At 42.9% G+C, this 12,706-nt stretch overlaps 1 protein-coding gene across 1 annotated transcript in view; it reads left to right on the top strand.

Moving 5' to 3' along the window:
* RNF212B (ring finger protein 212B) overlaps positions 1–10,323 on the top strand; it is a 75,941-nt gene extending 65,618 nt beyond the window's left edge. The window contains exons 12-13 of the mRNA XM_063457152.1: positions 9,210–9,257; positions 10,268–10,323. Of these exons, the coding sequence (XP_063313222.1) occupies positions 9,210–9,257 (48 nt within the window). The 3' untranslated portion in view covers positions 10,268–10,323. The remainder of the gene's footprint in view (positions 1–9,209; positions 9,258–10,267) is intronic.
* The last annotated feature ends 2,383 nt before the right edge of the window (positions 10,324–12,706 follow it).

Below are 12,706 nucleotides of genomic sequence, written 5' to 3'. Positions count from 1 at the left end.
TACAGGTGAGATGTTCCATATTTTAAAGGTGAGGTGGTTGAATACAATTTGATGTGTGCTATCAATCTGCAATAATGACGTTTCTCTTCTGATGTACAATTTTCACGGGTGGCGGTACGGAGACTGGAACCCCTGAGTGCCTGATGATGATGGGAGTCTCAGCGTGGAAACGGACCATCAGGGCCTGGTGCAGGGTAACCACACGCCCCCTGGTGTTGAGCACGAGCGTTTGTGCGACCACATACCAAGGCCCTGATGCAGCTTCTGCGGATCCCAAGAGCCAGGAGCTTGATGATATGCAGACCTCCCAGGAACTGGGTAGGGAGGCTCTGCAGCAGATATGTATCCAGTACAGAAACAAGGCAAGATTAGGACAGGCACCTAACAAGAAAACAAGACAAGACTAGAAGAACCCAGAATCGGAGCAGGTCAGAAAGCAGAACCCAGAACATGCACACAAGACATGAGGGAAACAAGGGCAGGACAGGACTGTACATGAACTGGGAATACAAGACAAAAAAAAAGACCAGAGATGCAAGGCAAAACAAGAGGAGACATAACTAAGTACTATATATGAAAAACATTGGAGATTTAGACATACATAAAAGGCCAAGATGTATGCAGCCCACCATTGCGGCAAAGTACTCCAATTACGGTGGGTTCCTATCTGCCTAGAAATGCATGACTAAATAAACAATAATAAAACACACACAGCACTTACCTACAAGAAAGGGCAGAGGACTTGGAACAACTGCCTGCAGGAACCAACTGAAACAAAAGGGATTAATGGAAAAGGAAAGGATCTGGCAACATAAAACAAACATTGAAAGGAATCCAAGAGACTGGAAATTCCAGGAACGGAATACAGCAATGAACCCAGAAAATCCAGCATAAAGAACACCAGACATAAAATAGAAAACCAGAAAAACCAAGAAAACTAAACAAGATTTGTAAAAAGAGTACTGGATACCAGAAGCCAAAGCCAGACATCTCAGCAGAACAGGATGTGACAAAAATAAGCCACATATTATGCAAAATAGTTGCATTGGGCAGAAATATATCAACTATTTCACTTTGTTTTAATAAGTGTCTTCAAAATGTATTAGCAAAATTTATTTGAGATTGAATATGGAATCACGTACATAAGACATTTCTTATATGTGAATGATAAGCTAGCATTTTTTTTGCTCTGCAAAAAAAATAAACATGCCCAGAATGCCACATATCATATACTGAAGAAAAAATAAATAAAAGTATGCAAAAAATATATTATTGGACAAAAAGCCCCTTTAAGACACTAGGAATAGGCTGACAGGCCCAGACTCCAAGCCCGCTGCTTAGCTACTACCAGGGCTCGAGTCCTGCAGGAACGCGTGGGAGCGGCATTCCTGCACTTTTTCCACAGCAGGAACGCCGTTCCCATTACTAGTCCCAGGGCTGGCACAAGCGGCTGCCAGAGCAGGGGGAGCACAAATCAGAATCCCCTGCCTCTGACTGGGGACTCGGATTTTTAAACTCACCTCTCTCCCTGCAGTCAGTGGAGTCGTCCGGCCTCTCCTGATAATGTCAGTAGGAGGGGGCGTGACTTTCTCTGCTCTTCTCACAGGACCACTGGGGAGCAGAGGAAGTCACGCCCCCTCCTCCTGACATCATCAGGAGAGGCCGGTTTACTCCACTGACTGCAGGCTGCAGGTTCCAGATCCTGTCCCACCCCTCCTGGCCCAAGGTAAGCCTCAGGGAGTGGGGAAGGCACTTTAGTTTTTTTTGTTTGTTTTTTTATCCCTTTCCTGAGTCCCTGTCCCCCTCCTCAGTCCCTGTCCCCCTATTTAAGGCCCTGTCCCCCCTCCTCAGTTCCTGCCCCCCTCCTCAGTCCCTGTCTCCCTCCTTAGTCCCTTCCCCCAGTCCCTGTCCCCCTCCTCAGTACCTGTCTCCCTCCTCAGTCCCTGTCTCCCTCCTCAGTCCCTGTCTCCCTCCTCAGTTCCTGTCTCCCTCCTTAGTCCCTGTCCCTTTCCCCAGTCCCTGTCCCCCTCCTCAAGCCCTGTTTCCTTACTCAGTCCCTGTCCCCCTCCTCAGTCCCTGCCCCCATACTCTCGCAACAGACACAACCCAGTGCCAAATGAGTTAATCAGCTACCTGTGCATACTTTTATTTTATTCCATCACTATATCTCTTTTATACTCCTTCCAGTTAGTAAATAATTGCTTAGTTTTACCCCAGCACGGCTACACATACACTGACATTTTCATTAGACAGAATGTGATTTACTCGACAACCACAAAAATGTATGCACGAAACATCAAAGCCATGCCAGTGATTTAACATGTCTGAAAATGCAATGTTTGCTCCTCTGTCGTGGCGAGGAAAGCCTGTTTGTATAAACTATGCGCAACAAAAATAGAGAATTTAAAAAAAATATATATATATATTATTATTTCCATTTATATAGCGCCAACAGATTCTGTAGCGCTTTACAATATTATCAGAGGGGGGATTTAACTATAAATAGGACAATTACAAGAAAACTTACAGGAACGATAGGTTGAAGAGTCTATAGGAAGTGGGGTAAAAAACACAATAGTACAGGAAATAGCACTCAAATAAGGTGGGAGTGAAGCAGAGCTGGAAGAGAGAGTAAAGTGCTGCCTTTTAGGAGAGAGCAAGGGACAGGTATGTGAGGTAGAGGTTACTCTGGTAGGCCATAAGCTTTCCTAAAGAGATGGGTTTTAAGGCACTTCTTAAATGATTGAAGACTAGGGGAGAGTCTGATGGCGGTAGACAGGCTATTCCATAAGAAGGGAGCCGCCCGCAAGAAGTCCTGCAAGCGTGAGTTGGCCGTCACGGGCAGAGCGTCGAGACCGAGAAGGAGCATACCTATGGATCTGTGAGAAGATATGAGGGGCTAGAATTGTTCAGTGCTTTATAGGTATGGGTTAGCACTTTGAATTGACTCCTATAGGATACAGGACTGAAAGAGGGGTGAGAACTGAAAGAGGGGTGAGAGGACCGACTAGAGCTGAAAATTAGTCTGGTGGCAGCATTCGTTACAGACTGTAGCGGGGCAATACGGCTTTTGGGAAGACCAACTAGGAGAGGGTTGCAATAATCCATGCGGGAAATTACTAGATCATGGACAAGCTCCTTGGTAGCTATGTAATTTGTATAATTTGTAAATGATGAAAGATACAGAGGGTTTTTATAGACAAATTGTAAATGTGCATTTTTAGAAGTAATAAAGTAAATGTGCTTGTAGCAAATTAATGATAAAATTCTGCGCTGCATAACAGCTGTTTCCCCACACTGTAATAACAGTTAATTTTCAGTTTTCCCCTAACCACTGGAAAATGTAACCCTGGTAAGTGTATCATAAAATTGCTGATCTTCTGTGTTGTTTGCAGCAGCTTATTGTAATAGTGGCTGCATGGGTGATGTATGTGACCATCAGGAGTGGAGGTACACAATAAGGTACAACTTAAAGCCTGCAAACAAACTGACATATAGTGAAGGAAGATCACAAGTATGCTTCTTTCTCTGCCTCTTACATAAAGATATGCAGGGACACTTAGGTCAAGGTTGAATGTTGAATTGGTTCATTCGTATTAACTTTTACCTCCTTCCGGACAAATTGTTAGAAAAATCCTATAATTTGTTGACAGTCCTGGCATTTCATCTGACGTAGGGTTTAAATCATGGGCTCTAGGATAACATCTTTGTCTACCCTTTGTGTCAACCAAATCACTTGTAAATATGTGTAACGGCACCCCCAGGCATAAAAGGGGTTAACAGCCGTTCCAGAGACACAGGCACAGCTACTGTAGACACCAATACACCGAACCGGAGAAGCACATGAATGCCATAAACAGCTGAACCGCAACCATTCGAATGCTGTAAACAGTCGAATAGGAAAAACCATATGAATAGGTTTACACTCCTTGCAGTCAAACTGGAACAGCATACAGTAAATACCCCCAACGACGAGACAGAGCTCCGTGTTGAGGGTCAAGCAGTGAACAGACAGAGCTGAGGGTTTATTGTTCTTATATACACATTAGTACCACCCACAGGGTTTTGGAAAACAACCAATAAACACGTACAATACACTCAGACACTCCCACACAAAATCCTCCCCTCTGCCTGTGATACAATTACCTTACACAATGGGTAATGTAATTATCACAGACAGAGAAATACAGTTTTTCCACATTATTCATAACTTTAAAAGTATGCATCACATTCACGTACATTTTCAGAATCAGCATACTCCAAATAAAAACATAGGTCAAAATCATACAAATTGGTCCAGTGGTTCAAAAGATAGATCGTAGTCCTTTGTGACCAAATGAAGCATGGCTTTTCTGCCCAAAACCAGTTCCACAGAGTCTTCTATCCTGGAGATAATTGGGAAGTAATCCAATTATCTCCAAGGACAGAGGCAAAACTCCATTAAGCACATGGCAGTAAAAAAGACAGTAAAATACACAAGGTTACATTTATTACATAAAATACAGACATGCAACATATCCCCAGATAGCTTAGGTCTGAGCACACATTATTACTGAATGGCGCTCAGACCACACACATACAATTCAATGGAGCCAAAGTCTTTCCCATAGTCTTTCATTATATGAATGGGCTCCATGGCATAGCTATCTGGGGTATCACCGCTCAAACAGGGCAAGCACCGAATGACCCGGCTTTTATGTCTTTGCAGGGGAAAATTAAGCGTTTCAACATGGGGCCATAGTCTAAAGGCAGCAGGCGGGCAACCAGGCTCCTCCAATGCACAGTGGCGAGATTGGACTCGTCACATCTCTCCCCTTTTCCAAACAGACTAACAGGGTATCTGACCTCCTGCCGGTCAGTGCCCTGGTAAGTCCAGCACAACATCCAGCCCACCCACAATAACTGGTTACTAAACCTGGGTAGAGGAGAAACTTGTCCATGTCCAGGTGCCTCACCATGGCTGTGCTGGGTACTGGTAAGCTGCCTTGGTGGGTTGCTGAGTGGGCAGAGACCAGCGGTACTCTGCCCTGGTGCCAGCGCTACCACGGAAGTAGCCTGGTCGGAGCCTGGTTGTTGGAGGGGGAGACCGACTGTCTCCCCTTTGGATACACAGCTCTGCTGCTGGAGGGGGAGACCAACTGTCTCCCCTTTAGATACACAGCTCTGCTGCTGGAGGGGGAGACCAACTCTCTCCCCCTTGGATACACTGCTCTGCTGCTGAAGGGGGAGACCGACTGTCTCCCCTTTGGCTAAACAGCCCTGTTGCTGGAGGACAGGACCGACAGTCTCTGCCCCTGGTAGCTCAGCCTGCCGCTGTGGAATGGAGACTGGGCTCCCAATTCCCTGCATATCACACTGCTGCTAGGGAATGGAGACTGGGCTCCCATTTCCCTGCATATCACACTGCCACTGGGGAATGGAGACTGGGCTCCCAATTCCCTGCATATCACACTGCCGCTGGGGATCTGAGCCGACCGCCCAGCATCCCTGTAGCTCACCCTGCCGCTGGGAAGGGAGGACCCTGCTCTCCTCTCCCTGCACTTCACACTGCCGCTGGGGAAAGGAGACTGCCTACCTCTCTATTCCCTGCAAATCAATCTGCCGCTGGGGATCTGGGCTGACCGCCCAGCATCCCTGTAGGGCCGGTGGAGAGACCTCAGTCCCATCTCCACCTGCCGCCTGGAGTTCCTCCCAGTAAAGCTCTACGATATCTTCCCAGCTGAAGGGGTCTGGATCTGGGTCTGTCACCTTGCTGTCCTGCTGAGCCTTCCCAATGGAGTGGAAGAGATCTTAGTAGTCCTGCTCCAGTTCCCACTCCAGGGTTGCTAGGTGAGCCAGGTCTTGCTCTACCTCATGGTGGTCATCCCAGTCATGCCTAGCCTCCCTCTCGTAGAAAATGTCCTGAAGTCTGGTCTGCGCAGGGCTCCCGAAGTCAGGCTCTGCAAAGGACTCCCATAACAAGCCAGGACCATCAAACTCCTCTCCTTCTGGCTTGTCATGCTCGGCTGTCCAGGGTATATACTGTGCCATATACCACCAGATTGCCTGGTAGGCATCCTCCAGCCATAGCTCCTGCCATACCCGGTGCTCTAGTTCCTTCACCCATTCCTCCAGGGGCTGCTCTCCCAGGAAGGGCATCCGCAGGGCCACTTGCTTCTGCAACCGCTGCTCTTCACTGGGGAGACTCTCACCCTGCTGGTATTGTACATTATCCAGGGCCTGGTACCAGATGCCTTTCCTTAATGCATCCCGGCCATCCAGGTCCTCCTCATATAACACTGCTGGTTCCATTCTGTTGCTTTTAGGGTCGCTGTACTGGGACATGCGTTGCCCCAAACTTGTAAATCCACGGAATGGTGTCTCCTGTAGCTATCCTTCTGGCTGTGGGAACGATCCCACCGCTGCCACCAATTGTAACGGCACCCCCAGGCATAAAAGGGGTTAACAGCCGTTTAGTAGATCTTCCTTTCCAGAGACACAGGCACAGCTACTGTAGACACCAATACACCGAACCGGAGAAGCACATGAATGCCATAAACAGCTGAACCGCAACCATTCGAATGCTGTAAACAGTCGAATAGGAAAAACCATATGAATAGGTTTACACTCCTAGCAGTCAAACTTGAACAGCATACAGTAAATCCCCCAAAGACGAGACAGAGCTCCGTGTTGAGGGTCAAGCAATGAACAGACAGAGCTGTGGGTTTACTGTTCTTATATACACATTAGTACCACCCACAGGGTTTTGGAAAACAGCCAATTAACACGTACAATACACTCAGACACTCCCACACAAAATCCTCCCCTCACAGACACAGAAATACAGTTTTTCCACATTATTCATAACTTTAAAAGTATGCATCACATAGTACGCTCAAACAGGGCAAGCACCGAATGACCCGGCTTTCATGTCTTTGCAGGGGAAAATTAAGCCCAAGTTTCAACATGGGGCCATAGTCTAAAGGCAGCAGGCGGGCAACCAGGCTCCTCCAATGCACAGTGGCGAGATTGGTCTCGTCACATCGTGTAACTGAAAAGCTATTCCGATTTTGATTATTTTGTTCTTCTGATTTAAAGGGCCACTATAGTCACCCAGACCACTTCATCTCATTGATGTGGACTGGGTGCAGTGTCCCAACCCCACTTAGTCGTGCAATGTAAATCATTGCTGTTTTCGAGAAACACTATAACTGCCTTAATGGCTGTCAGTCAGACAGCCAATAGAGTCACTCTCTGGTAGCTAAACGACTTTTGGTAGCCTGACTGACGCTGGATGTCCCCATTCTCTGCATTAGGACATCCAGCGTCAATAAAATCCCAAAAGGAAATCATTGAGGCAATACTTTCCTATGGGTAGGGCCTAAAGCGCTGAAGTAGAAGGAGGTGGAGCGTTGACCCAGCACCAAGGGACATTGGTGCTCGAATCAGGTGTGTGACTAAAGTTTTTTTTTAACCCTTTATGAGCAGGGGGGAGGGGTGTGCGGAAGGGGGGACCAGAGGGCTGTATAGTGTAAGGTATACAACTTTGTATTCCTTACACTATAGAATCTCTTTAATATCCTTTGCTGCTATGTCACAGCCGTAGCAGTACAGACTACAAAATTAAGTCCACAGTGTGTTGACAAGGTATGCTGCATTGTCTAACACTCACATGCTTGGAATTATTGGAGGCTGCATATATAATTTAGAGACATGGTGGCTGCACGTGTTGCCACCTTGTCCGTTTCTAAAGTACCATAGTAGAAGGCAATTTAAAGTATTGAGTAAATTTGAGGCATGACTAGTGGTATAGGACATGAAACAAGATCAAAGCAGATGTATTCAGCAATGCAGGGCTTTCAGGAGGAGATAATAGAGTCAAGCCCCGAAACCAACAAAGTCTTTTCAAGTCAAAACTTCTTATAGCTTGCGATTTTGCACCAATAAAACACTAAAACATATTGCACTGTTTTTTGTTTTTTTTAAACTTTTGGTTGCACTTTTGCTGTTATCCTTAATTCTGCATAGTAATTTTTTTTAAAAAATAAGCTGATAAATTTGAATTGTAGTGATTTAGATATTTATCTGCCATATCAAATCAGACTTTGCTAAGCAATGTAAATTCATGGACCGAATCAGTGATTTCAGTTTGTCATCCTTTTAAGTATTACACTAAATGCTAGACTATGAAAATGCATCAGTATATCATGCACATAGTGGAGACACTACATAGATTAAGAAAAATAAAAAAGGAGAGATTCCAACTCTATACCAAAGCTAGGACGCCAGGAATAATAAAAACAAAAGTGCCTCAAAAAAGCCCTTTTGCTCAGGTAAATGTTATGTTAAGTGAAACAGGCATAAGATCTCACTATGTGAACTACAGGAGTACAACTAATCCATTCAGTGCCGCAGCATAGAGCAACGCAACGGTCTGTTCTCCTGTGGCAGTGAATGTTAATGGAGTTCTGCATGCTCTGCATGTAGTTTACATGCTCAGCATTTCATAAAAGAGTACTAATGGGGCCTCTTACTGATAAGATATAATTTATTTTAAAGTGTGGCCCCCCCCACACCCAAAAGAAGAGTCCAGCGAGTGGCCTCACCTCTTTCTCCACTCCATGGTTGGCAGGGTAGAGAATAATATAAAAGGAATTCCGGACAGATCCTAACTGTCAGAGAATTAAGCAGTGAGGCCGCATTAAAACGGTTTCATTACATTGTTTTGCTGCCTATAGTACTCCTTTTAATCCAGGAGACTGGAAATTTGTGGGCTCTTCACAAGACCATTTAATAAAGGCTTTGCAGCTATAACCAACATATTTACACTTGCTATTTCCCCAACATTGTGCTTTTTTAGCACTTACTTAGGGAAATAAATCCACTGGCTGATCTTATTTACACCCTGAAGCCAGCCTGCGACACTTGTAGTAAATATGGTTCTTTAAACTGACTTACAAACGTAACTGAATTCAGGAACAGTTCAGCTTTTAGTAATTCCGGCAGAAGGAATTTTGGAAGAACCATAAAAGAGTTATGAAATTATGACTTGAATACTTTTTGTTCCAGGGAGGTAGAGACAAACAAGGTTGCACAAAGAGAAGTTTTTTGTAAAATATTTGGACAATTGGTACAATGTCATCTTACCCAAAAGAGTCTTTTGTTGCTTATTTTAAAAAATATGTGATGTTGTCACTGTATTTAGAAAAGTGTACTTATTCGTTTTACAGCTCGTATTCACCCCAAGGACTCCACGCACTTATCAATCCGCAGTGTAAGTATGTATAATTCCTTGATTTTGTTTTTATCCTTTCTAAAAGATTTATTGATAGATATAAGCACCACAAACATGAAATAAAGCAGCTTAAGCATTGGTAATACAATGGGACACAAAAAGGCAGAACAAAGAACCGGTGACCTCTGCAAAAATTACTGTTAAAGGAATATTTGCAAACAGTTTGACAACTTACCTTGGGTCTGCTGGGCACTGCCAACTTCCTCCATTAAGAGCTGGAAGCTCCTGAACTGAGCTTCTGTCAGCTCCTCTAAGCTAAGTCCCACCATGCTCCACTGGGCTAGCTAAAAATCAGAATGCTTCTGGCTGTCAATGGAAAGGTGTCTGGACTCCAGGTAAGTTGTTGCAGATGGTTTGACTACTTACATTGAGAGCTACCTAACATCATAACCACTAGGGAGTGTGCAAGTGCATGTGTATATCAGGTGAAAAAACATCATATTGTCTTTTAGGACTATAATGGATTCTCGGCCATGCAAACTTTGAATAATATCCCAACCCATAGTTTGAAAGGTTCTTATCACCGTAATTATGGCAAGAATTTACCTCCATACCCACACAAATAAACCTACAGGAATGTTTTTCGATTATTTTATCAATGTCATCCTAAAAAAGGTTAAATAGATGACATGGTTGCTACTTTATTTTTTGATTTGACTAATGCCAAAATACTTAAAGGGATACACCAAGCACCATAACAACTTCATTGGAATGGAGTTGATAAGGTGTCAGGAAGTCCCTGGCGCTAGGCTACCTTCAAAGGTTAAAATGTTAGCAAATGAATTAACCCTAAAGTCTTCAGTCCAGCGCTGATCAGCTCTGCACCTGAACCTCTGTTTGAGTCTGAGGCTTCAATCATGAAGTAACAGACAGGGTGCCGCAGATAGGCTGAAAGTCTCAGCTGATAATCTCTGCCTATTAGCAAATCAGAATAAAAGGTGGGGTTCAAAGGAATGGAACATTTCTAATTGATCATTTATTTATTTTGGACAGGTGATGAAATAACAGTGTTTTTACATGTTTTGAAGACACTTCAATCAAATACATCAAAATGTGGTGACAATATATGAAAACTAAAAAATGTAAATAGCTTCACATTTTCAAAATATTCTGATTTTTCCTGTATGAAAGTTAGTGATTGTATCTCAATTAAAAAAGCGTTTTAGATACAGTTTCTAACTCTGAACACACACACATATATATATATATATATATATATAGGTTTATAAACGATTGTAATATTAAATTTTATAGAGTCGAAATGTCTGTTGTCTGTTCACTCAATTGGGCAATGCAGTTGCTTTTCTCAGCCAGTCTCATTATGTGAAATGCAGTTAGACGGTTTACTCCTTTATTTTTAGTGGATTAAAATATATGCAAAAAGTAGTACACAAAAAATAATATAACCTATAGATCGTCACATTAGAAGTTTCTGCATGTTATAATTGCAACTTTCAGTTGTATTATTGAAGCAAACAAATTCAGCATAAAAAAATTATTTTAAAAAGTCCAGTATAACTAACTGTAAACTAACCCAATTTAGTCTTCAAGGCATACCAACTGTACAGGATGTAGGCATTTCCTAATTCTGTTCTAGTCAAGTTACTGAAAAAACCTGGCCCACTGGTATATCCCGAGGACTGGATGAGGAACCTCTGTAAATTCTTCCAAAACCTGTAAAATTTATGTATGGTATACATTGTGAAAAAATTATAAATTTAATGTAAAATTTGGCAGAAATTGGTAAAGAAACGGCCTGGTAAAAAGACTAAAAATGCCCCACATTAAAGTGAACCTGAAATCACTCCCGTATACATTGAATACACCGTAGATTACAAATGTACATGGTGTATTCAATGTAAAATATAGATTTACTCACTTTTCCTCTTTTCCAATGCCACCATATTCATGCTTCATGTGTATTACTCTGCATGTAACACCTACCTCCGGACCGTCCTCCACTCCGCCTGCGCTCCTCCCGAAGTCTTCTTTGTTTTGAATATTTTTTATTGTTTTCACAATATAAACGCATATATCAAACTGATTTGTGGTAAAGCAAGTAGTTGCCCGCGCAGGGGCATAAGCATCGGTAAATAAAGGTGCAAACATTTTGTCGCTTACGCAGAAGCGGATTTGTCATAGCCTGTATAACATAACATATTGGTTCGTATTGTCAACTGATCTATGCAATTAAATTGGATTACGGCTATATGTTTTAATAACTTAATCGTCTTTTCAGTATCTAGTGCCCATCACTCAGTGTTTTCTTGTATGAACTCTGCAAGGAAGCATGCAAGACATGTAACTGAATATGTGTACAGGCAAATGTTCTTCCAGAACAAAATAGTCCTCTCATAATGCGCGGTCTGATGTAGGCTGATGCTAACGATGCGGTCCTGGTAAAAGTGTATGCATACTACCACATTGTTTAACAGGCTGCGCTCAGTATAGTTAACTGTGTAAAGCGTAAGACTGTGAAGTGAGAACTTTAAAGCTTTTGTGGCTGAAGCGGTGCATTTGTCTGGCATTGTAGTAGTAGGCATTGCTGTAGTGCATCATAGCTATTAGCATTATGTCAATGTCATTAATTGCACGATAGGCATGCTATGGATTAGGTGTACAAATAGTAAAAATAATGACTTTTAAACTTTTAGCACATGGAGTACATTTGGTGTTAAGCTGCTGTGCAAGAATATATAATGGAGCTATCTGGTTATCCCATTGGGGAAATGTGACCGAACAACATGGCCGTTTTTATACTGAAGTAATAAACGTAAATACATCAATTTCGGCATGGGCTATGGTTCGCCATTCTCAACAGCTATATATCTATTCCGTGTGTGCATGCTGCGTTAAAGCCTTATATTTCTATAATGCGTTAAGTAAAGAAAAGCATATTCATGTCACTATAAACCATAAATACATCAACTTCCACCTGGGCAATGGCAGGCTATGCTCAACTTCTGGGTAACTATTCTGTGTGTGCTTGCTGCAAAAGTTAGGACCGTATAATTATATGTAAATGCTAAGGAAGCGGCTACATTAAAAGCTTAATGTGCGGGCAATTGATAGGGTACTGCGGTCCCTTCAGGTGCCTTTTAGCCTTTCAAATAGTTAGTAGACATATATGCAGATTTGTGCTTTGAGCGACTTCGCCTACTGACAAAGAGTGATCTTGAGATGTGCATAACCTAAAAGCATAGTAATATCTGAGTTAAAATGTATGCATGTTAACAGTCCCCCTTTAATGCAGCAGTTCGGCTATTAAGTAAGCAATAGAGACTAACACAGAGCTTCTGCCCGTGGGGGCACTGTGGCACAAATAGCCTATCAACTTTTAAATCTGATATAATTAATCTATTGCATTGTTATATGGTCCAGTATTAAGTTAATAAGCAGATATAATACTTGAATAATTTCAGCAGACCATTT

This window comes from Pelobates fuscus, chromosome 5 (assembly GCF_036172605.1).
Source record: "Pelobates fuscus isolate aPelFus1 chromosome 5, aPelFus1.pri, whole genome shotgun sequence".
In the NCBI taxonomy this organism is placed as follows: domain Eukaryota; kingdom Metazoa; phylum Chordata; class Amphibia; order Anura; family Pelobatidae; genus Pelobates; species Pelobates fuscus.
The sequence above is the reverse complement of the archived record's forward strand: the minus strand, read 5'-3'. Positions and strand labels throughout refer to the sequence as shown.